This window comes from Cimex lectularius, unplaced genomic scaffold, assembly GCF_000648675.2.
Source record: "Cimex lectularius strain Harlan isolate CLEC.00 unplaced genomic scaffold, Clec_2.1 scaffold229, whole genome shotgun sequence".
Taxonomy (NCBI): Eukaryota; Metazoa; Arthropoda; class Insecta; order Hemiptera; family Cimicidae; genus Cimex; species Cimex lectularius.
Window position 1 is genome coordinate 62501 of NW_019392783.1, and position 26159 is coordinate 88659.

Genomic DNA, 26159 nt, shown 5'->3' on the forward strand with positions numbered 1-26159 from the left:
CCGCACGTGTACTGGTTTCGGGATCACGATTAACAGAATGCAAAATTTCATCATCTCTTAGTTTGTAAGCAATTTAGTGGACCTAAGTCGAAAAATTAAAAAACACCCAAAACCGGAAATTACTTCTTTACCGTTGAGATTTGGAATGGGTTTATAGGAAGTTTTTTGTTGCATATGGTGAGTAGAAACACTTCCTGAAATTTTCGACATTATAGCCTGTCACCCTCTATAAAGAGTGGGAGTAAGAAAGACGGAGTGACAGAAAGGTTAACGATGGTTAGGGTTAGAAAGTTTCAGTGAGACGAAGAAAGATAGGAAAAGAAAAATAAAATATATAAATAATGAGAGATTGTGAGAGTGAGAGCCGGCGAAATAACAATGAAGAAATAAAGAAAGACAGTGAAAGTGATAATTATTTAATATATCTGATATGAAACAAGAATTAACGAGCTACTTCTATCCATCCGGTGAAACTGATCCTTATAATCAATATTTATCCTTATCAACCTAGCCCGTCTGTCATGGAACGCCTTTGTGTCACATCTGACTAATATATGTTTAAACGTTATTACAATATTCAATCAATCAATAGAACGAGGTTTCGGCCGGTCACAAAAGAGTTGTATTATTCCAGGGGATGATTGACCGGGCATCGAGGGTGTTCCAAATTTCTGTCTCCAAACCCATAACGAAATGAATATGCAAACATCAGGGGGTTGGCAGACCTCTTTCAATTACACGCCGAACGTTTTCATTGTTACCAACTTATCTTTTTCCTGTATTGAGATGGATAAAAACGCAAGCCTGCTTCACTAGAAATGGCGAATTTTTTACCAATCGGATTTGACCATTTTTTTGTATCATTTGTCAAATATTATTCACAAGGACATGAATAGATTCCGATACGGTTCACTTTTCGTACAGATAATGTTATTTCAAGCGGGTTGGCGTATTTGGGCTCCTTTCAACCATGGAAAACTCTGCTCCTCATCCGATGGAAAAAACTTGTGAAGAATGTCTGAAAGGTCACATATGCGGAAGAACGTGCTTCACTCCAGGGTGTCATAATATCTCAACTCGGACTCCAGAACGCGTTGAACACTCGAAACCCTCTCGACCCACACGGCCCTGATTTTCCTTATGCTGCCCGGTTTCTCGTGTATCTCTTATTATTCATCTTATGAAAATATCTTCAAAAAGCTGATTTTTTCGCTCGCTTTTATTAAAATATATTTGAAAATATAAAAATACTGATATTTAGTTGTTTATTTCAAACTGTATATATTAATTACATCCCTAAAGCTCACAAACCCCCTAACCAGATCTCATCCTACAGACCTATTAGCCTGCTTTCCGCAATGTCCAAAATCCCAGAACGAAACCTTTTAAAACGCTTAATACCAATCCTTGACACTTATAAAATCATTCCCTCTCAACAATTCGGTTTCCGCCCTCAACCTTCCACTATCCAATGATGTTTTAGAGTAGTCGACACCATCTCATCGGCTCTAGAAAAAAAAGGAGTTCTGGGCGCGTTCTTAAACGTAGCACAAACTTTCGACAGGGTCTGGCATCTAGGCATACTTTTTAAACTTAAGCGCTTCCTACCATCTCATTATTACCATTTGTTGAAATCCTACCTAACTGATCGCTGTTTCAGAGTGAGGTGCGGCAATAAATTCTCGGAAGCCAAACAGATACCGGCCGGTGTACCGCAACGTAGTATCCTTGGTCCTATCCTATATATCATTTATACTGCCGATCTACCAATACATCCTGACACTATTATCACCTCCTACGCGGACAACACCGCCAACCTATTCTCTATCTCAAATCCTGTACAAACTACCTCCAACATCCAGGAACATCTTGAGCTTGCCGAAGACTGGTGTAAAAAATGGAGGACAAGATTGAACGAAGAAAAATGGACGTACTTTTACGTAGAAAAAGCAATTTTGCCCTCCATTGCACATCAACAACAAAGAGATACCAGTTTCCACTTATGTCAAATACCTGGGACTATATCTTGACAGCAGGTTCTTGGATTGTTTGTGACCAATGAGTAAGTTCCGTTGTTCCACCATGTCCTTTTTGTATAAGGTATTCATTGGCAGTTAGGATTTTTGTGGCATAGAATGGATCAGGCTCTATTAGCGTTATAGCAGCTCCTTTTTTTCCAAGGGTATCCGCTTTCTCACTGCCCTGTACTCCCAGGTGTCCTGGGACCCTGTAGGGGGTGGCTTTGTTAACCATAGCTAATCTGTTTACTTTAGTTTTTAAATTTAGCTCCATCTATATTTGAACTTAATGCTTTGATAGTTGTTGGCTGTCTGACATGATAGCAATATTTTTCTTTTTGTACCCTTTGTTAAGATGTAACTGGGTCCATCTCTCTATTGCATGGATTTCGGTCTAGAAGATGGCGGTATTTTATCACATGCGTTCTGAGGTATAAATCAAAGATTCCACTTTACATAAGATATTTTTAATGTACTCACTAATGGGATGCGAGAGATGTGAGCAATCTTCGGTCCTACGACCCACGTGCGATATTAAATAACTTAAATTTCGTCAACCGAAGATCGAGTAGTTAATTAAAGAGGGCTGTGGCACTCAATTACAAAGTTTCCCTCGCCGACATGGCTTAGTAATTAGTCCTGATGTTAAACGGACGACCTTAGATCAAAATCCTGTGGAAAAGTCGTTAATTACGCAACGCTTCCCGAACTCTTTCGACAACCTGATCCATCCGACGAGATTCGCACCCTTTCTGCCGCATTCGGCGAAGTTTTTGTCGAAATACCGCGCCGGTTTGCTTGTTCTCAGAATTTCCTCCTGGTGAAAAAAAGAGGAAAACAGACGAGGGTATGTTAGAGTTCTGAGCACGTCGGATAGGATAGGAATAACTCTTTCAGGATGAATATCAACATCAACGGCCTTGTCCTGTTTTTATGGGGTATAATACTTGAACAAATCAAAAATGCTCTGAATAGAAACAAAATTATCGATCACTACGTCTGCTAAACCAAATATAAAATCAAATCTTCAAGAAATATTGTAAAATCAATATATAAAAAACAAAAACAAATATATCATACCCATGTTAAAAATATTCCTTGAAAATATAACAAAAAATAGAGTAACAACACTTTTCTTGAACTCTTAACGTAGTAAGTGGTAGGTAAATTATATAGTAGGTAAATAAAAGTACATCTGACTGAATAAGGAAAAGCTTCTGCAACAGAATTCAGAGCAGTCCTGATACACCGCGTAGCACTCAGATTGAGATGGGGTTAGAAAAAGAACAAGTACAAAGAAAACCACAATCATATTCTAGACAACCCTCAGAGACCTTACCATCTTTCTTTGCTAAGTTAATATAGAATTTTTAAGGAATCACAGTTGAAAAATGTTAAATAAAAGAAAATGTTTGTGTGAATATTTTAACTTGTACCATCCAGTTTTGTTTAGTAGTGATAGGCATTTCATGGTGTGTCAGATTTTTAAAGGCTGCAAATACTATAGTAATAGTCAATTCATAGTCGTTTAGGCGTTTTTATTGCTACCACGTGTTAGTATCAATAGTCATTTAGGTTTTTATTGTTGCAAAGTGCTTTTATTTATTGTTGCCAAATGCTAATAGTAATAGTCAATTCATGGTCATTTAGGTTTGTTATTGTTGCCAAACTGCTAGCAGTAATAATCAATTCATGGTCATTTAGGTATTTTTATTGTTGCCACATGCTTTTAGAAATAGTCGATTCATGGTCTGTCGGATTTTTAAAGGCTGAAAATATTATAGTAATAGGCAATTCATGATCATTTATGCGTTTTTATTGTTGCCACATGATAGTGGTAATATTCATGGTCATTTAGGTTTTTTATTGCTACTACGTGATAATATTAATAGTCATTTAGTTTTTTTTTTATTGTTGCCAAATGCTAGTAGTAATAGTCAATTCATGGTTATTTAGGTTTTTATTGTTTACAACTGCAAATAGTAATAGATAATTCTTGATCATTTAGGTTTTTTATTGTTGCCAACTGCAAATAGTGATAGATAATTCTTGATCATTTAGGTATTTTTATTGTTGTTAAGTGCTGGTAGTAATAGTCAATTCATGGCCTGTCAGATTTTTAAAGGCTGAAAATATTATAGTAATAATCAATTCATGGTCTTTAGGCGTTTTTATTGTTGCTACATGCTAGTGGTAATATTCATGGTCATTTAGGTTTTTTATTGTTGACAATTGGAAATAGTAAAACACAATTTATGGTCGTTTAGGTGTTTTAATGTTGCAAACTGCAAATAGTAATAGATAATGCTTGGTAATTTAGGTTTTTCTTGTTGCCACATGCTAATGGTAATATTCATGGTCATTTACGTTTTGTATTGCTACTACGTGTTAGTATTAATAGACATTTAGATTTTTCATTGTTGCCAAATGCTAGTATTAATGGTCAATTCATGGTCATTTAGGTTTATTACTGATGCCAAATGCTAGTAGTAATTGTCAATTCATGGCCTGTCAGATTTTTAAAGGCTGAAAGTATTATAGTAATAGTCAACTCACGGTCGTTTAAGCGTTTTTATTGTTGCCACATGCTAGTTGGAATATTCATGCTCATTTAGGTTTTTCATTGCTACTACGTGTTAGTATTAATAGCCATTTAGATTTTTTATTGTTGCCAAATGTTAGTAGTAATGGTCAATTCATGGTCATTTAGGTTTATTACTGTTGCCAAATGATAGTAGTAATAATTCATGGTCATTTAGGTTTATATTGTTGACAATTGCAAATAGTAATACGCAATTCATGATCGTTCCGATTTTTTTGTTGTTGCCAACTGCAAATAGTTCATGGACATTTAGGTTTTTTATTATTACTAACTGCAATTACTAATAGAAAAGTCTTGGATTTGGATGTATTTAATGTGCTAATAGAAACAACTAATTCATGGCCAGTCAAATTTGGGTTTACTTTGCTTAATGTATACTGTAGGCGTGTAATTATTAATAACGCATATTTATGTTTGTTGGTAGTATATATGTAGTGATAAAAAATTAGGAGGCAGTTATGGTAGTATGCTTGTTTATATTCTGTAATTCGGTACTTTCTTTTTGGCATAATGTTTATAGTTTGAGTGTATTTACGGCGAGGGCAGAATCTTTACATTAATTATCCGAGCTAAAAACTGCTGGCAGATCAACATAAGAAGATAGCGGACCAGAATGAGAACAAACGACCTAATTGTATACCAAACTTTTGTAGATCCAGAAGCCATCTCATAATAATATTTCTGCTTTTAGGAATAATTTTTGGAAGAAGATTAACAGTAGCGTAAATAGGCTGAAATGTTAAAACTTAAATTTTCTTCTCAAATTTTGATTCCGTTCATTAATTCGGGTATATTTGTGATTCAATTAAAAAAATAAACACCGGGATTTTTCTATTTACAATCATATTTAATTAGGGATTATATTTAATATTTAATCCGGAGTTAATGGCCAGTGATAATAATCCAAATGGAATCCGAGTATAAGCAATGTAATAACTCAATGTTTACCCCCAGTCCCCTGGTTAAATTCGGGTATTTGGTCGCTTTTGTTCCAGGATAAAACACCCTACAAAAAAAAAGAGCCGCCTACGCTAAAGTAAGCACTGCAAATAAAATCTTCCCCGTTACCACCCGACATACTAAAGAACATCTAAGTTTCCTAATTTAAAAAAAAAGTTGTTCGATCAATTGGAAGTTTAAAAAACTAAAAAATAGAGAAAAAAGAGGGAAATAAGAGGAAATACTGTTAGTTTTCCCTACAAGGGGCATTGCCTACTTAATTGTTATACGAAAAACAAGGGCAAAGCTCCGGAAAAGACTTCCGGTTTTGTAATGAGGAAGGCTCTTTTAAACTCTAAGTAATCCGAAAACTTTCTTGCTTGAAGTCACTAAATTGAAATGAACTACAAAACCCTGAAATAACCCTCAGTTTTTATGAAAATCAAAAATTTGTTTCCTCCGAAGTAAATATTTTATAAGTTTTCCTTAGAACATTCAGGCTATGAAAGGAGCTTAATGTATCCACCATAGGATCTTGCTTAATTAATAAATCGAAAAAAGAAGTGTGCAGATGAAGAAACCGGTTTTGTAACGAGGAAGGATTTATAATCTCTACGAACCGTAGGAAATTTCTTCCAAGCGTAAATGCATGCGATAGATCTGTCCGAACGAAAAATCATAAGTACCGCATGCAAAAGTGAAGCAGTTTGATTATCTAAAATTAAAAATATTCTCAGCACAAGGGATGTAAAATCCACAAGAATTCATGATTTACATTCCCAGATAAAACGTACTACTCGGAGTGGAATGATTATTTCACAGGATTTGGTTATTATTATAAAGAAATAATTTATAAAGGAACAATCTGACCGTTAATAATATAAGCCTTACGGGCTTTGAACTCGGCTTAAAAAACATAAGAACGTACAGTAATAACTACGATGTGTAAACGCAGAAATCAGCACAACGTTAAAGAAGCACTCATCCCTCTTCATCGCTCACTCACTCTGCCTTTCTTTCGTTCTCCTTCTCTCTGGGCATCGATCTTTTTTTGTGTTTTCATGATTTCATTGTTTCATCCACTCACTTCTTCTTCGCACATTCCTTCTACTCGCACTTATTCGTCGGTATAACATGCAATATTGTGACAGACTGTGCTGCTTTTCCACAAAATTTAAGCAAAAAGGATGTCCAAAATTAGCTTGGGCAATGATTTTAGATTAATTCACTAACTACTATTGAACATCGTTCTGGTGAAAAAATGAGATATTGCGACGAGTTAAGCAGCTACCCTTCTGCTTTACCAATTTCGTGTGGTTTCCTTGATAGTTTGCAAAAACTTTGGAAAATTTTGGGATATCGCTATTTGAGGATTATGTTCAGGAAAATAGTCTTTTGTACAAACTGTACGATGGTGTCAAAACGAACGAGTACTGAAATCATTCGAAGTGCATGAGAGAGGACCTTTTTGAGCGAGAAAAACTGTTAACCAATTGAAAAAGAATATTTTATTGAAAATGTAAGAACAAGAGTAAGCGACTTCATAAAAAATTATGTATTATTCGGAGATCGTGAGATGCGGTCTGGTGTGACGTAGGTTTTAGAAAAACATTTTCTTTATCGAGCCAACTTTTCGATCTTTATTGAGATCATCTTCAGGGCCTGGGAGTTATAAACATTGTTTGATTTTACAAATACATGTAGGATGTGAAAAAAATTATGAATTTATACAATGCTAAAAAATTCTAGATTAAAAAAATTGAATTTATACAATGCTGGAAAATTTTAGATTAAAAAAAAGAATGAATTTATACAATGCAAGAAAGTTTAGATTAAAAAAATGAAGTTATACAATGCTAGAAAATTTTAGATTCAATCAAAGTATTCGTACTTACTCAAACTGTTTGTAGATTTCCATGTAGATGAAAAAAATTATGTATATGGAAAACAGGAAAGATTTCTTAACCACATAGGGAAAGGCATTTTTACACATAAAATTCTGGATCTTCTTGGACCATTAACTTTTCCGCCGAAAGCGTACAAATTTTTTCGTAGGAGCATAAACGGAATTTCAAAATTTTGTTGGATATATCCCCCTAAGTCCACATCAACGAATGTTCTTGAGGAGCTGAACAAACAGAAGAGTAATTAAGAACTCCTCAAATTATCATAACCGTCAGAGGATCTCCATTGTCTTCCGAAGGCTTTTTTTCGAGTAACAAATGAATAGATAAAACTCTTTCTAGTTTGCATCCTAAACTATAATCAGGCGTGATTATAATTTATTTTTTAGTTATAATAATCAACAAGGGGAAAAAATAAAAACAGCGAGGAATGGGTGACCACGACAAAGAAGGACGATTAACGTACAAACGGGAATACCATATCTCCATGTATTCAAAATATATTTGTTTAAAAATGTAATCATATTGTTTTTCTTAACACTGAAGAAACGAACTGCCGAAACATGTGTCTACCGAGGATATGCAGACCAAAATGAAATGCTATAGTTTCATTTTTTATTTGCAATGGAGGGCCGCTGGATTCGAACCCGGGACCTTTGCCTTACAGTGATAAGCGTCGTGTCAACGCCTAAACCGTTGCGGCCACCGACGGCCTCTTCTAAAGACTTTATGGAATATTGTGAGCTTTGAGAAGTTAAACGCATCATTATTAGAACAGGAGTACCGTGAGGAAACAGACGAGTCGAAAGGCTTAAGGAAATTATAATACCAATGATGACAAACCTTACTTTGGAAGAACCTGATAATGGTACAAACACACGACGACGATCTAAATGGCAATTAACGACTCCTACCAACAAAGCATCGGAACATCTCCAGTCAAATTTATGTTCGGGACGGAAATGAGAAGAACGGAAAGCAGAAAGTTACGAGAAATCATTGCTGGGACAGTTGCACAAACTTATGATACAGACCGAGATGAACTATTGGCCAAGGCAAAACGCCAAATTATAAAACCGCAAAAGGAACAGAGCAGAACCTTCGATAAAAGAAGAACAAAAACCAGAATGTAGGGATCCAGTAGCAATTTAGCAAAAATCAAATCCAAATTTTTGGGGCTCTATAAAGTTATTGAGGATGTGTGGTGTTTAGTGATCCTCACGATTTCCAAATAAGCAGTTATTGATTAAATGTGGAATAGGGGAATGTCCGACGAAGACCTTAGCGAGTGGTGATCGTCTGAAACAGTGTATCAACTTTTGGAGCAAGAGGATGGCCGAACAGTCGGAAGTGGCCTGAAATGTTCCATGCGGCAGGCCCAGAAGGACTTAGTTGAGAATAAGTTGCTAAAGAGAGACTTTAGTACGTGTGTTCTGAGTCGATATATTTTAATTTATTCAAGTTAGTATTCTTCTATTCTGTTCATTTATATGCTCATTTCCAGTTCAGTTTCCATAGCCACTATCAATTGTCTTACGTGTATATGTCTTTCAATATCTCGCTGCATTTTTCTTTTTAGCTGTTTTTGACTTGCTTTCTCTACCAAACATTCTGCCGACCTACCTACGTATTAATATTTTGTCATTCCACATTTTGTTTTCTCTTTCTCTTTTTAGTCTAATTATTAACGTCCACTCCGTTTTTCTCCATCTCATTCGATCCTTCTCCTCACTTTCTCTCCTGTCATCCTCTCTTTCACTCCCTCTCATTTTCTTTTTCTGTCTCTCTGTCTGTCCGTCTCTCTCTCTCTCTCTCTCTCTCTCTCTTTCTCTCTCTCTCAAGTTTATGTTTTGTCTATTTGTTTCCTGATAGTTCAGACATGGTTCTATTTCTCTCTCACCACCTTGGGCCTCCTCAACGATGTTTAAACTGAGATACAGCCCTGGATAATTAGGAAGTAATTTCGTGAAAGACAGTAATGTGAGAAGCATCGTTACACTCTCTTATTAAAAATATAATTTTTTTTTAAATTCTCTTAAAATTTGAAGAATGATGGCATCATACTGCAAACCCTGTGCTTAAAAAGTTCAAATTTGCTGCTTATTTTTTCTTGTTGCAAATCATTTTATTAAAATATTCAAAACCATTCTTATAAGAAAAAAGTCTTATCGTAAAAATGTGATGTAAATGTGGATTTAAAATATGTTACACTTGTGTATACACATGTTCAATGGAGGGGAGGGGAAAAATTATAATTTCAAACGCTTTCCTTGTGTGAATTCCATTTACGACGTGGCGGATTTTACGCGTGATTTTGCATTTTCACTTGTAAAACCGCCAATCGGAATCCTCGACGCCCTCCGCCGTCGCCATCGCGCCTTGATAACTCTCAGCGTCAATATTTGATCAGTTGAAACGCCGGCTTCAATAAAATACCAAGTTGAAAAGTAAGCTCAGCCTCCGACACTTGGCCCAAGCGCAAGAAGGGCTTTATTCGCTAAATAAAAAACCAATTACGCTCTTAAACCACATGCTAACAAAAAGATAGATAATTAAAAATAATCAATTATTTTCAGGGAGGATGATATTTTATTATCCACCTCCCTGAAAAAGATTGATTTTTTAAATTTTTTCATGTATATCTTTAAACTGTAAATATATTGAATTAGTTGGTCAATTATTCTTAATAATATTATAATACAAAACTAATGTTTGTATTTACTCTAAGTGTAGGTTTAAAAATTGACAACAAGTACGGGAGCATAAAAAAATAATTTATTTAAAATTTACATCTTTACAGGCAGTTAGTTACATAATTCGAAGTTTTCAATAGTGGTAGGAGAAATGTTCACCGTACCCTTTGTGTTCTTTATGTTCTTCTTCGTGAGATTCGACATGTACAGGTTTGTAGACTTTGTAGTATTCCGGTACTTTGACATAGACGGGGACTTTTTTCTCGACGGTGACTGGATAAGGTTTCTCGACGAAGACTTTGTAAGGCTTATGGACGACGACTTCGTACGGCTTTTCCACTGGGACTTTGACCTCAACCGGTACTTTCTTCTCGACGTAGTAAGGTACTTTCTTCTCGACGGTTACAGGCACGTGATAAGGTTTCGGCACGTCGTAGTAGACTTTGACCGGCACTGGGACATTTTTATAAACAGGGACGCGTACTTCTTTCTCTACTTTGTAGGGCACGGGTTTTTCGACGTGGTACGGTACCGGACGGGGTACTTCGACTTTAACGGGCACGTGGACCTTCTTCTCGACCGGGTAAGGTTGAGGAACGTACACTTTGACCGGGACTGGGACTTTCTTCTCTACTTCGTATGGCACCGGTTTTGGTACGTGGTAAGGTACGGGCCTGTCGTAGTGGACGTGGACAGGGTAAGGTACTGTCTTCTCGACCTTGACCGGATAAGGTACCTTGACTTCCTTGGTAAGGACTATGGTGTGATGCTGGTTGACATGACTGTGCGAATCACCGTGATGTTCCGTACCACAAACAAACACAACACACGAAAACACAAGAATTATTACCGGCTTCATACTGACAACTGATGCGCTTGAAGGGTCTCGCGTGCCTTATATATGAAAACTTATGCAATGCGTAACGTAAGCGTCGATTGCAAATGTTTTCATTTTCCTCTTTCGTTTTCTGATGAGATCTACAGTTTACAAACATTTCTTTGTGACTTTTTCTAAGAGGATATACGGTTTGTGGTGAAAAGTGGAGGACGAATTTGACAAATTGTGCCACCCGCGCGGAAGCAAAGGTGTTTTTTTTTTTTAACAAAGTAATAATTAAAATGTTCAACATTTTACTTTTTATTTTTTATTATAATTACTTTAAAAAATACTGTACTTTACTTTTCATTTTTGAAAATATATTTAATTTACTAATATGTAGAAAAACTATAGATAAAAAATTGTTGTCGACAATTATATATACATAAACTCAAAACTACTGAAATTTCAAAAATAAATTAACTCTATTAATTTATTACAATGAAAATCAACTGTTTAATTAATTTTTGTACAGAGATCCTAAGGAAATCCAATTCTGCAAATAAGATTAAATCATGTCTCACATCATCAAATCATCATCATCAAGTAGATCTCTGTGCAAGCATTCAAATAAGATTCTCTTTTGAACGCGTTTTAAACAAAACTCAAAAATGATTTTTAAAATTTTCAATTTCCGATGGATGTTGTTAGCTAAACTTGTCCGAATTTCTCATACTCGTTTATAGATTATGTTTTTTTTCTTGTTATGTAAAGTATTTGTATGATAAATCGTGTTAAAATTGATAAAAGATAATTCCTTGAAAATGGAAAGATTTTGTTTATTATAAAATGAATTTTACGTAAATTTTAACGAGTTTGTATTACAAGAACGACCTATGTGAGTAAGTAATTAGTTTTTAATATTCAGAAAAAACAATTGTTTATTATCAGTTTAGACAAAATTGGTTGTTGTCCTAAGCGGAAAAAATTAATAAACGCAATATCTTACGTTTCTTTGTATTCATTATTTTTCCCAAATACTTTTTTTTTGTCTATTTCATTTCAGAATTTTTTTTCATTGTGATTTCCATTTTAATGGAACGATTAGTTCGTCTGGAGAAAACGCTTAGGAAACATTCTGGGGTCTTGCAATTTCTTAGGCTCACGGCTCTGCCCAATAAGAAAACGAAATCGTGACATCAACCGATAAATTCTGAGCCGGTTCTGATAAATCACCAAATATACATAGCAGCGCACAGGTAAAATCCAAACCCCGACCGACCCTTATCATCCTTTATCCAAACGCCTAGCTATACAGGTACAGTGGCAAAATAAAGTGCAAGAAGAAGAAATCGACAGTGTGACAAATAGGGAAATTAGGCGGACCATACAACATATCGACAACCTAGATCAATATTATAAAATCCATTTTTTCTTTTCGATGAAGGATCGTTACCTGTTGAGTAAAAATAAATGAATACTGAAATATTGTTTTAATATTGGACCTTTAATTATTTTAGGTGGTAATTAAATGAAATTAATTACAACAACATTTTATTTCAACAATTATCTATACGTATCAGTCAAATTTGTGCCATTTTTTAAAATGTTTAAATACTACGTGGCCGTGCTTTTCCTTTTTGTGGGATTCGACGTAGACGGGCTTGTAGACTTTATAGTACTCAGGAACTTTGACGTAGACTGGGACTTTCTTCTCGACGGTGACAGGATAACGCTTCTCGACGAACACTTTGTAAGGCTTATGGACGACGACTTCGTACGGCTTCTCAACGGGGACTTTGACTTCGACGGGTACTTTCTTTTCGACGTAGTAAGGCACTTTTTTCTCGACGGTGACCGGCACGTTGTATGGTTTGGGCACGTCGTAGTACACTTTCACCGGGACGCGGACTTCTTTATACTCGGGGACTTTGACCTCCTTGACTACTTCGTAGGGCACCGGTTTCTCGACTTTGTACGGCACTGGATGAGGTACTTCGACTTTGACCGGAACACGGACGATTTTCTCGACGGGGTACGGTTCTGGGACGTACACTTTGACTTCGACCGGGACTTTCTTCTCCACGGTGTACGGCACAGGCTTTTCGACTTCGTATGGCACTGGATGATCCACGTGGACGTGGACTGGATACTTCTCTTCTTTTTCTACTTTGACCGGGTACGGCACTTTTTCTTCCTTGACCAAGTATATCGTCCTGTGATGTTTAATTTCATGAAAGTCCTTGTGCTCTTCTGCCGAAGCAAGGAAGACTAGAGCTAAAGAAAAAACAACTGTAACCGTCTTCATCTCGGACTCAACTGATCCACAATGCTCACCAGCCTTAACTTTTATATTATTGATTATCTAATTTGTTTCAACATATTTAGTAACCATATTTACGTAGAAACAAACGAAAATGTTGCGTCATGCTTATTTACATACTTTTTACTTAATCCCATGTTCACTGCGTTACCACTTTATTCAGATTCTTATGTGATCTATGGGTTTTTGAAAAAAATTACTTAATTTCCGTTTGAATTAATCTTATATCAATTTTATGTAAAACGAAAAGAGAAATTAGTTATAATTAATATTTCTATGTGTGGTGAGCAAGATGAAAATATAGCTTTCATTTTGGTCTGCCTATCCTCGGTGTGATGATTGTCATACACGTTTCAGCTGTTCGTTTCTTCAGTGTTGTGAAAAACAATATGATTACATTTTTAAACAAATATATTTTGAATATATGGAAATTTTGTATACTCGTTTGTACATTAGTCATCCTTCAATGTCGTGGTCGCACATTCCTCGCAGTTTTTAATATATTTTTCTTGTAAATTATAATAACTGAGAAATAAATTATAATCACGCCTGATTAACGACTAGGATGCAAACCAGAAATCTATTTATTTCTCGCTGGAATATTTGAATGTTGACCAAATACAAAACGTACAAATTTTGCACTAGTTAACCTTTTACCAATTTTAATTTATTATCCGGAAATGTTTTTTTTCCCGACCGATTGGCCTTTTTTTCTAGAAAGTTCATATTATGTAAATAAACATTTTAATATATAAAAAGATTCTTTTCATTTTAAGTGTTGTTTTTTTAATATATACACACGTTCTGCCATCGTCCAGTGTTAATTTGATATTTTATTGTTTGTTTTATTTTTCCCCTTGGGCGAGCAGTGCTCGAATCGTCATGCACAGTGACGTCAAGAGTTAAGAAAGTGATAATTAAATCCGAGTTCAACGGGCGTGACTTGAAAATTATACAATACAACAGTGATAACATCTGGGCCATTTTTTGTTGTTGTAATACATCAGTTCAAGTTTATCACTGATTACAAACAAACCTTACTTTCAATCGTTGAAATTTTGATTCATTAATAATTAAAAAGGAATAAGTTCAAGATGAAAAATATAGAAGAAAAATAGAAATAAAGGAAAAGAGAGAGTGAGAGACAAATATAACTATTTGATATTAACAACGTACTTTAACAATCAATATACATAAAACTTTATGATCAATAAATAATAAAAATCTTACGTTAACGTTTCGCTGGTACAAATCTTGTGTAACCTAGCTATTTTCGCTCGTGTTCTCATATTTATAATTATATTTAAAATATTATGTGATTCATGAACAATAATGTTAACACAAAATGTCGTGCTATTGTTAAAGATCTCATTATGTGCAAAAAGGTTCTAGCCGTTGTTGGCAATTGTTTTATTTTATGATTATTTGCAGGTCGTGAGATGAGGTCTGTATGTTTACAGAAATATTTTCTTTATCGTGCCAACGTTCCGATCTTTATTGAGATCATCTTCAGGGCTTAAATTGTTTGTTTTCTGTGTAGATGTGTCATTATTGTGTCGTGTTGAGAGCACCCCAAGAGCACATACACTTTGAGCTCTGAAGATGATCTCAATAAAGATCGAAACGTTGGCACCATAAAGAAAATGTTTTTCTAAAACTACGTCACACCAGACCTCATCTCACGATCTCCAACTAATCATTAATTAACGGTCACTAAACGTCACACGTATTCTGTTACGAAATTTTCAAGCTCTGAGGTACTATCGTCAACGTAATTAAACGTTTATTAATTTTGGAAAACCTAATGATTAGTACATATTTAAGTATTATGTGTTTTACTACTAGACAATCACCAAGCAGTTTCCGATCAATTAATGTTAATTAATGATTAGTTGGAGTTCGTGAGATGAGGTCTGGTGTGACGTAGTTTTAGAAAAACAATTTCCTTATGGTGCCAACGTTTCGATCTTTATTGAGATCTTCTTCAGGGCCTGGGATTTATAAACATTGCTTAAATTATACAAATACATATAGGGTGTGAAAAAATGAATTTGCTAGAAAATTTTAGACTCAATCAAAGTATTTGTACGGACTCAAAGTATTTTTTTTTCTGTGTAATTGTAAAGTTTGATTGAGTATAAAATTTCTATCATTGTATAAATTCATTTTTTTCACATCATACATGTATTTGTATAATTTAAACAATGTTTATAAATCCTAGGCCCTGAAGATGATGTCAATAAAGATCGAAACGTTGGCACGATAAAGAAAATATTTTTTTAAACCTACGACACACCAGACCGCATCTCACGATCTCCAAATAATCAGTAAATACAGCGTTTTTCTGATCTTTAGAGGCTTTGGTATTAAAGTAACTTAATAAAATTTAATTTGTTTGAAATATTTGTGAATTCAAAGATAGTCAAAAATAATTTTTTTGTCTAATTATAGCCAGTTTTCTCATCCTTTTGCCATATGGTTATCTTTCTGTCTCAGACAATTCAAGATTTAAATGTGTCTGTTTACTAACGTATTTGTCAACTGGTAAATTTGTTTGTTTAAACATTTGGCGTAAATAGGTAAAATAGGAATAGTGTTTAGCGTGCTGATTGCGGTTACGAACGAACAATAATTACTTTGAAATTTAATTATCAGGCAAAAGCTGCTAACTCTGAAGGCCTGTGTTTTTTATACGATAGAAGGGCGGAAGCGACAATAAGTATAATGCGAGAGTTGATTTACTTGTTAAGTAGGCACTCAAGTACCATAAACAAAACAAACTTTGTGTCTGATCGTGGCCCACTTTAAAAAGTTTGAAAGAGATTTGTAGCAAAAAAAAGTACAGTGCGTCCGATTATGGAACACTAAAACAGTAAAAATTCAAATAAAAACCAGAAAAACTCGATTTTCGAAGTAAGTTAAACTCACCCAACATGTACTGATACAATGTGAGAGGTATACAGATGTTCAATATCAACAACTGTACACAATTTAAAATTAACCCTCCCAGCGATTAGGTAACGTTCAATTTATCAGATGTACTTAGACTAGGTCGGCCAAACGTTCGTAAAAATCAAGCCCTTCCTCAAAACATAGATACGCAGAAACTTCTAAATCAAAGTCAAACGTTGGCAATCTGACCCATGTTATCACTACAAAAATTGAACTTTGTTAAACGTCGATTGAAATCCTGGAATGAAAACAATATACGAAATAGAATATGATATGGGAGGGAGGAAAGATTAAAACAAAGCAATGAAAAATTCCAATTTGATAAATAAATAATTGTAAAATAATTAAAAGTAGTTTTAACTCTTGCATGCGAAATGAGCAAAACTAATCTGGTTCCTACTCTAAGGTTTTCTGTATTTTTACTGACAATAGTACAAGTTTTCTTCTCCTTTATTCAAGTTTTTAAATGAGAAAAAATAAATTCTCCATGCTGGTGAGTCTGTAAGTGTCCTATAAATGGAGGTGTCCCCAAAAAATACGAGTGCATTATGGTAAGTAGTGTACACAGTATTTTTTGGCCATTTCACTTATACCGTATAAAATGATCGTGTCTAATATCGGAAAAATTATTATTTAAAAGATCTATTAGGTTTCGTGGCCCGATTGACCAAATAAATTCTTTTCAATTAATTAAGGCTTTGGTTAAGATAAAAAAGTCAGTGTCACGAGCGGGATTCGAACCCACGACCTTCGGCTAAATACGCCGCTGCTCCACCTTTTGACTGTCGTGACTTCGATCCATTCGGACACTAACTTAAAGGTCAAGTGGTAGAGCAGCAGTAAAAAATATTTTTTTTAGCTTTCACAACTTTTGTGATTTTTCGATTGTCAAGCGATCGTATTGATTAAAAAAAATCGATACTTAATATAAATTCTTCTTTAAAATTAATCTAATAATTATAATGGACGAAATGCGTAGACAATTAGTAATAAATGCAAATTTCATTTATGGAACTACACAGTTTACCGACTCTAGGTGTTACTGTTGTTCGTGAAAGCCTTCGTAAAGTATTAAATTCAGACGTTTTACTGCTGGGAACAACTGATTGGATGATTGGCTTGAATCAGGTCAATTTCGGTAGATTATTCGGAAATGGTCAGCATTTATATGCTATCTCTTGCAATTTACCGACCGCAATGTTCATGTAAAATTGTCTTCTTAAAATACTAGCACTATTATAAAATAAAGCGAAAGCGAAGCATCAAAGGAAAGCGTAAAGTTTATAACATAATTCATTAGATTTCGTGGTCCGATTGACCAAATAACATTTGGTTGAATTAATTGATACTTNTTATTAAATTTTTAAATTTTGTGGTCCGATTGACCAAATAACATCTTTCAATTAATTAAACTTTAATTAAAATTAATCTAATAGTTCATAATGGACGAAATGCGTAGAGAATTAGTAATAAATGCAAATTTCATTTATGGATCTACATAGACACTAGGTGTTACAAAATCCTTTCTTCGTGAAAGCATTCGTAAAGTATTAAATTCAGACATTTTACAGCTGGGGACAGCTGACTTGAAGATGGGCTTGAATCGGGTCGATTTCGGTAGATTATTCGGAATTGCTCAGCATTTGTATACTTTCTCTTGCAATTTACCGACGGCAATGTGCATGTAAAAATGACTGGTCCTTAAAACACTAGCACTAAAATAGGCCCTCCTTTTATCTCAACTAATACTTTACATAAAGTTTAATTAATTGAAAGATGTTATTTGGTCAATCGGACCACAAAATCTAACAATTTAATAAGTTAAAAAAAGCATTTCTTCACAAAACCTCTCCGTGGCCATTTCATTTGTCGCCGAGAATCAAAGAGATTACACGACATTTGAAAAATGGCAAAAAAAGACGGAAAATTCAGTAGGTGAGGTTAAGATGGGAAGTTTGTATCTGAATGGATCGAAGCCACGATAGCTCAAGTGGTAGAGCAGCGACGTATTTAGCTGAAGGTCGTGGGTTCGAATCCCCCTCGTGACATTCACTTTTTTATCTCAACCAAAGCCTTAATTATTTGAAAACTAATTAAAAGATTTAGTATTTTCTACTTTTACCCTCGGGCAGTTGAAGTTTTTGACAAATTATTATTATTATTGATCAGGAGATCAAGGCTCTCAACGAGAATAATCGGGGGGGAAACGATCAAAGATTTATTATTGGATTGATTCATAAATTGAATGTAATAATATAAAGATGCGTTACTATTTATATTAAATTATTATGACAAACTTATAAACGATAAATTTATTATTTATTAAACTAAATGTATAGAAGGTGAGAGATAAAGAGTGAAGATACTCCAAATGTAATTAATTACAAAAAAATTAAGCTAATATAATTATTCTAATATAATAAATACTACCGGAAATTTATATTTTACAATAATCAAATTTACCTGAGAACAAATTATTCACTGTCATAATTATTAAAATTTCACCATTAATTTTCCGGGTTATTTTTATATGGAATAAGTCTTTCTATTGGTCGAGAAAAAGTAAAAATAATGGTTTAAAATAACAATATAAATTAGTTATTAACGGTTTTTTGTCGTTAAAAAAATTTAAAAATTTTGATATAAATGATTCTGAACGAAACAATTTTGAGAAACAATTCATAAAAGTGTTTTGATATATTTTACCTATTTTTTTTAAACTTCCTTCTCCTTGAACTGTACCAAAATAACAGTTGACAATTTTTATATAACGTCGATTTCGTTAATTAATTCTTTCAGCGGCAATTGATCAATCGGACGACCAAACCGCTTCAGGAGGTCTTTGAAGATAATCCCCCCACCCACCCATAGAAGATTGAATAATTACTGATAAATTCCTCCGTTGCCAAAATACCCAAAAGTTCCGTCTAATCAGGGCCTAATCAGTATGCTCAAATCAATTCGTTAGCCAAATCCTGTTGTATTAAGGCATTAGTCAGAGTCAACTGGCTGGATGAACCTCCCATTCATAAACAGTCGAAGCCATAAAGCTTCCAATTCAATCTACTCAAATGATTTGACGACAAAAGTTTAAAAAACACTTATAATATACTTAAAATAAGTCAAATAAAAAATAAATAAATAAATAAAAAACTGCTAGTTTTGTAAGAATTATGTGAAGTAGATATTTTGCTAGTGGATAACATGTTGATAAATATTCCAGTTTCAATCATCACAAATTTTGAAAGCGATAATAAAATATTGTCAATGTAATTTTTTAAATTAAATTTATTCTAAGATAAACTTAAAAGTAGATAGCTTTAACGAGTATTGCTCAAATATAGGGCTTTGAAATTGTTTTAAAATATAATTGGGAGTAAAGACTTGATGCAATTGAATAATTAATGATCATATAATAACAAGAAAACCGGACTGCATTCGTGATGTAATGGTCCATATAAAGCGGGCAGCTTTTACCCAGATTCGTTAGTCTGGTCCGAGATGAAGTCGGTTACAGTTGCTTTCTCTTTAGCTTTAGTTTTGCTGGCATCGGCGGAGGAGCACAAGAGTTACCATGAAATCAAGCAGCACAGGACTATCATCGTGACCAAGGAGGAAAAAGTGCCGTACCCGGTTAAAGTTGAAAAAGAAGAGAAGTATCCGGTTCACGTCCACGTGGATCATCCAGTCCCGTACGAAGTCGAAAAGCCTGTGCCGTACACCGTGGAGAAGAAAGTCCCAGTCGAAGTCAAAGTGTACGTCCCAGAACCGTACCCCGTCGAGAAAATCGTCCGTGTTCCGGTCAAAGTCGAAGTACCTCATCCAGTGCCGTACAAAGTCGAGAAACCAGTGCCCTACGAAGTAGTCAAGGAGGTCAAGGTTCCCGAATACAAAGAAGTCCCCGTCCCGGTGAAAGTCTACTATGATGTCCCAAAACCATACAACGTGCCTGTAACAGTCGAGAAAAAAGTGCCTTACTACGTTGAAAAGAAAGTACCCGTCGAAGTCAAAGTCCCCGTCGAGAAGCCGTACGAAGTCGAAGTGCCCAAGCCTTATGAAGTGATCGTCGAGAAGCCTTACCCGGTCACCGTAGAGAAAAAAGTTCCTGTCTATGTGAAAGTTCCTGAGTACTACAAAGTTTACAAACCCACCCATGTTGAATCTCACAAAGAAGAAAAAGAAGGTCACGTAGAATATAAGTACAGTGAAGAATCTCACAAATCTGACTGAAAATAATCAATTGTAGTTATAATAAAAAATACATATATATTTTGTTTTTTTAGTTTGTTATTCATTTTATTTATTTTATCACCAACCACTTTATCAAAAGAAGAAAGAGAGAGATAGAGTGTCAATGCGAGCGAGAGAGAGGGAACAAGAGAAGAAGAAAGGTGAGCAAAGATATTAGAAAAAAGACAAGAAAAGAAAGAGTGGAAAGTAAAGGGGCAAGCCTCATGGTTAATGTTAAAAGTGAGATGAAGATAAAGACTAAACAAAAAGTAGAAAGATATAAAAGATAAAAAGAAAAGTACAAATATAGATGGGCATACACGTAGGTACGTAAATTGAAAGCAAGAGAGAGAGATTGATAAAAACGAGGGTTAAAAAAGCGAAAGAAAGGGAAAGAAAGGAAAAGAGAGAGGGGATTAGAGAGAGTGAGAGAGAGAGAGAGATAGAGGGAGGTAGATAGATAGATAGATAGATAGATAGATAGATAGATAGATAGATAGATAGATAGATGGATAGATAGATAGAGAGAGAGAGTGAGTGAGTGAGTGAGTGAGTTAGTGAGTGAGAGAGAGAGAGAGAAAGAGAGAGAGAAAGGGTCTAACATGAGTGTGAGAGGGTGACAATTGACTGACTAGGTGAACAATGGAGATAAGAAAAAAAGACAATAAGAGAAAGAGTGGAAGGTAAAGTGACAAGACTCATGTTTAACGTTAAAAGTGGGATTAAGATAAAGAGGAAACAAAAAAGTAGAAAGAGTTAAAAGGTAAAAAGGAAGATACATGCATAGATGGGCATATACGTAGGTACGTAAAGAGAAACCAAGAGGGAGGGGTAGAGAAAAACGAGGGATAAAAATGTGAGAGAGAGGGAGTGAGAAAGAAAGAAAGAGAGAGAGAAATTCCAATGTTAAAATGAATGTGTCAGATTGACTGACTACGTTAACAAGGGAGATAAGAAAAAAGAAAATAAAAGAAAGAGTGGAAGGTAAAGGAACAAGCCTCATGGTTAACGTTAAGATAAATTAAGGTAAATAGTAACAAGAAGTAGAAAGAAATAAATGGTAAAAAGGAAGGTACATATATAGTTGGGATATACGTAAAAGAAGAGAAAGGGGTGGGGAAAAGGAGGATTAAGAGAGAGAGAGAGAGAGAGAGAGAGAGAGAGAGAGAGAGAGAGAAAGACAGACAAAGAGAGATAGGGAGAACGAAAAAAAGAGACTAACATGAAAATTTAAAGAAATTAACGTATTAAAATAATATAATTATAATAAGATAAAATATTTATTAAGTTTACTATACAAAGAAAAATATACAAACTAAAATATGTGTTTGTTTACATTGGTAAATATTTTTTTAAAAAATCGTGTGACAGGTAACTAGTTATAGATACTATATTATTCAAATTAATTAGTCGGATAAATTAATGGAACAAAATACTTTGCGAATAAATATCAATAAGGAGGTATTAAAAATTCTGTTCTTCGTAGGAGCATACTTAAGGAGAAAGTGGAGCAAAGTGTAAAAGTGGGTCTTTTCGCTAGTTTGTTTACATTCCGTGTTATTTCATTTCCTGCGTTACAAAGGATATTCACTCTCCCTCTCTCTTACTCTCTCATTCTCTCTCTCCCTCTCTATCTTTCTCTCACTCTCTATCTTTCTATCTCTTCCTCTCTCGTCGTGTTTTGACAAAAACCGTTGAAAAAACTATACAAAGTGCTGTGACAGGCGAAGTGTAGCATCCTTTGCCTTTCAAACTCGGCGTTTAAAAAAATAACTTCACAAAGTAGTCAAAAAAAGAAAAAACTCAAATATCGCACAGATGAAAGAAATTCCGTTTACATCGGAAAATCTTTTACCACGCACCTAAAGCCTACAATTTTCCGATCAGCTCGAGGAAAAAAGTCCATGACGTGAATTGCCTTGATAAAGGTTAAATAATTTTTTTAATAGTTAATGGTTTTTAGTAAAAAATAATATATTCAACGGTTCTGTTGCCTGTTTTCCTCGGGTAATCATCACCGGACGAGAACGGTTTCGTGGTTACAAAATTGAGTCAGCCGTTTGTGCCTTAGCGGTGCTTCCTTACCGTGTGGATATTTTCAAAACGTACACGGTAAAATTCGAGGAAAAGATAGATCAGTATAATTAGTAATGTGGAAGTAAATAGATCGGAACGGTCTACAGTCTACACGGTCACGGGTGATGGTTTTTCGACTCACGTGCTCCTATAAAGGAAAGTTGTGCATCCAACGGTGGAAGAGTAAAACAATGAAACACGAAAAATGAATTTTTCAATATGCAGTGCTTCACGATTCAGCTTTGTGTGTTTCAACACGATAATCACGACTGACAGTACGTTGATTCATCCTCTTTGACTGAATTTTACAATTAACAGACGCCCTATTCCTATTTTCATTTTCTTTTTCATCCCGCGTCCAATTGATATCGAGTCAATGGAACGTCAATATTTTGAAAATCGAAGATAAATAAAATACGCCTGTCAAAGGTGCCAAACTGGTACAACAACTCCTGTACATTCTTTCTAATTTATAAACTACAAATAGGAATCTTTCTTATATGAACTCATCCAACTTTTCTCTCTCTTTTTATATAAATAATATATTTTCTTATAACTAGCTGCGTCAAAATTTTATGTTAATAAAGAATGTTTGTTTTTGGAAACAACTCTCTCTCTCTCTCTCTCTCTCTCTCTCTCTCTCTCTCTCTCTCTCTCTCTCTATCTATCTATCTATCTATCTATCTATCTATCTCTCTCTCTTTCTCTCTCCTACAATCAGTCGTTAGCGCGCCCTCTCTCTCTCTCTCTCTCTCTCTCTCTCTCTCTCTCTATCTCTCTCTGTTTTTCTCGCTCTCTCTCTCATTCTCTTTTACTTTTATATTCATCAATCTAACTACCTATTAATACTGTATCTCTTTACACCCTTTTCTCTCTCAATCTCTCTTTCTCTCTCTTCCACTCTTTCTTTACCAATTTTCCTATTTACTTATGTCCATATCTACCTTCCTTTTGATTTCATGTCACTCTTAACGTTCTCCCTCTCTTTCTCTCTCACTCTCTCTCTCTCCCTCTCTCTTCCTTCTTGTCTCTCTATCTCTCTCTCTCTCTTTATATATATATATATAATAACGTGTGTAGTGTTTAGTGACCGTTAGCCAATGATTATTTGGAGATCGTGAGGTGCAACTCTCAACACAACACACAAGAATGACCATCTACACGGAAAACAAATACTTTGAGCCCTGAAGATGATCTCAATAAAGATCGAAACGTTGGCACTATAAAGAAAACGTTTTTCTAAAACCTACGTCACACCAGACCGCATCTCACGACCTCCAAATAATCATATATCATAACACTATTGATTTGCTTAACTGCCAAACATTAATTTATAACCAAAAACTCTCCTAACATAACCCTACTAATATGTGTGACATTCCATATACTATACCTATTGTATTTATCTATTTTCCTGTCCTTCATTTCTTAAAACATCGACTTATGTTAAGCAAAGAAACATAATTTCTACCATAGGAAGTAGCGCTTAAATGGAAAACTATTTGCGGACTAACAGTCAAAATTTCTTTCGGAAATTGACATTAAAACAATTTTTAAATAATAACACTTAAATAAGAAATATCTATACCGGGATTTGAACCAACCACCGATAACGTGTCATATACAAGTAAGACTAATCCACACCCATCCAGCCTCTTCTCATGAACGGACGGGATTTTACAAAACAGTCTTAAATGTAATAGTACATTTTAGAAGGATTGATCTTCTGAAATCCTGCTTTGCAACAGCAAATATTCATATATTTTAGCAGGTTGTAAAATAATCCGTTTGACGTGACAAAACCATGGATATCAACATATTAGTAATTCCATAGTAAACAATGTATTCCTAAACGAAATGAACTCCTTAGTCGGAATTCAATACTATATTCACAGATGGATCAAAATCCCAAGACGGTGTAAGTTGTGCGAACTATGATTCTAATTTGAATTATAAATAACAGTACAAGCTTTCAAATATTCGCTATATTCCGCTGAGTGTTATGCTATCCTAAAAGCCATTAGTACACCCAAAAGATAGCAAACCAAACAAAAATTATAATTCTATCTGATAGTAGAAGTGCACAACTAAAAATAAAACACAACATTAGAAACTTCATCGAATCCCATAATAGTAGAAATAATGTACAACCTCTACATCATGAAGCAAAAAAAATATAAATATTAAATTGATTTGGGTTATTGCGCAATGCGCAATTAAAAACAATGAGATTGTCGACACCCTCACCAAAACCGAAGGGTCAGATACGAACGACTTTAAAATGGCGATCTCAGACGCTTTAACTGAAAATAAAAAACTCAATCGAAAAGTATTGCAGAGTAGGTATTCTGAGTCCCGAAAATCAATTTTTTTAAATCTATTCAGTCAGAAATATCGTCATTACCATGGTATGTAGGACGTAAGACACCAAAAAGACTATGCAAAACCATCTACGTTCTGACCATCTACTATGTAAAAAGTACCTTTACAAAATAGGACTTAAAGATAGCACGATATGCGATAAGTCCGGGGAAGAGGAAACAATGAGCTGCCAAAGTTTCCAAAGCAAACGACAAAAAAATTTCAAAAAATTATTACTTTTAGTTCCCCTTCCTTTTAACTATACAACGCTGTTGGATTATAAAAACTTAGCAGTGTACTATAGATGTATACATCTATATCATGTTTATAGTCTAAATTAAAATGAAATAGTGAACATAGCTATGGCTGCAAAACTGCTAATGCAAAAAAAAACAAAAAAAACAAAGGATATTGAGGCCTTAAATCAATTTTCAATGATAGCAACAAAAATTTATTGATACAGTTTCTCCTGTTCAATTTTTTAAACTTAATACTTTAAGTCGATGTAGACATATAAAATATGTACGAATTTTCATATTTTATTGTTCAATAATGACGGATTCACCATTTTTCATTTTCCAACTTTGATTTATGATGTCACTCTCATCAATGTCGCTTACTCTTACTGTTAATAATTACCAAGAAATTCTCTTACTTAACGGATATTAATGGTGTCACTTTAATAAATTTATGTCGTTTGTTTTTATTAATTAGCTGGCGAAATTGCCAGAACATCAATTAATCAAGATATCGCTGAAAATAAAATTCGGATGAGTTAAGTTTTTTCTATATATAAATTTTTCTTTATTTTGCAAGAGATTTTAATTATTCTGGTCTGATTGCTTGACTGTAACCTGCTATCAAATTACGACTTATTAAAAATTTACATCACACCGGAACCAATCTTATCACATTTTTTTATATTTTTACATTTATTATACTTTCGCTTCTTAATTTTTATGTATTAATTTTCGCTTACAACGTAATCATTAGACTTGTAACACTTTTATTTAATCAAGGGAAGAAATTTGACCTTTATACCTTCTCATATGTACAGACTTTTAGGTATTGATTTAATAATAATTTCTTATTTAAACTTTTATCCTCAGCACTTTCTGACCCCTGTTTTCTAGTCGAGGATAGAAAACCGACAAAAGTAGTAAAGAAAGGACGGCAAAATTGGCTCGGATCGTAGTTTATTAGAACTTTTATTACAAATGATGTTCGGCATCCACTGTAAAACA

At 34.4% G+C, this 26159-nt stretch overlaps 3 protein-coding genes across 3 annotated transcripts; 1 reads left to right on the plus strand and 2 right to left on the minus strand.

Annotated features, from left to right (window-relative positions):
- Positions 1-10225: 10225 nt before the first annotated feature.
- On the minus strand, positions 10226-11017 carry LOC106669511 (proline-rich protein 4-like). Its single transcript, XM_014399039.2, has one exon. The coding sequence runs from the start codon at positions 11013-11015 to the stop codon at positions 10290-10292; it is 726 nt and encodes a 241-aa protein (XP_014254525.1). The 5' UTR covers positions 11016-11017; the 3' UTR covers positions 10226-10289.
- A 1493-nt stretch (positions 11018-12510) lies between these two features.
- On the minus strand, positions 12511-13285 carry LOC106669559 (titin-like). Its single transcript, XM_014399100.2, has one exon. The coding sequence runs from the start codon at positions 13279-13281 to the stop codon at positions 12553-12555; it is 729 nt and encodes a 242-aa protein (XP_014254586.1). The 5' UTR covers positions 13282-13285; the 3' UTR covers positions 12511-12552.
- A 6438-nt stretch (positions 13286-19723) lies between these two features.
- On the plus strand, positions 19724-20523 carry LOC106669513 (MAGE-like protein 2). The gene has a single exon (XM_014399041.2). It carries the CDS (start codon positions 19750-19752, stop codon positions 20476-20478), a length of 729 nt encoding a protein of 242 aa, XP_014254527.1. The 5' UTR covers positions 19724-19749; the 3' UTR covers positions 20479-20523.
- The last annotated feature ends 5636 nt before the right edge of the window (positions 20524-26159 follow it).

Bases quoted from the DNA above. Each gene is read 5' to 3' on its own strand.
- LOC106669559 (XM_014399100.2), bottom strand. From the start codon at position 13,281: ATGAAGACGGTTACAGTTGTTTTTTCTTTAGCTCTAGTCTTCCTTGCT.
- LOC106669511 (XM_014399039.2), bottom strand. From the start codon at position 11,015: ATGAAGCCGGTAATAATTCTTGTGTTTTCGTGTGTTGTGTTTGTTTGT.
- LOC106669513 (XM_014399041.2), top strand. From the start codon at position 19,750: ATGAAGTCGGTTACAGTTGCTTTCTCTTTAGCTTTAGTTTTGCTGGCA.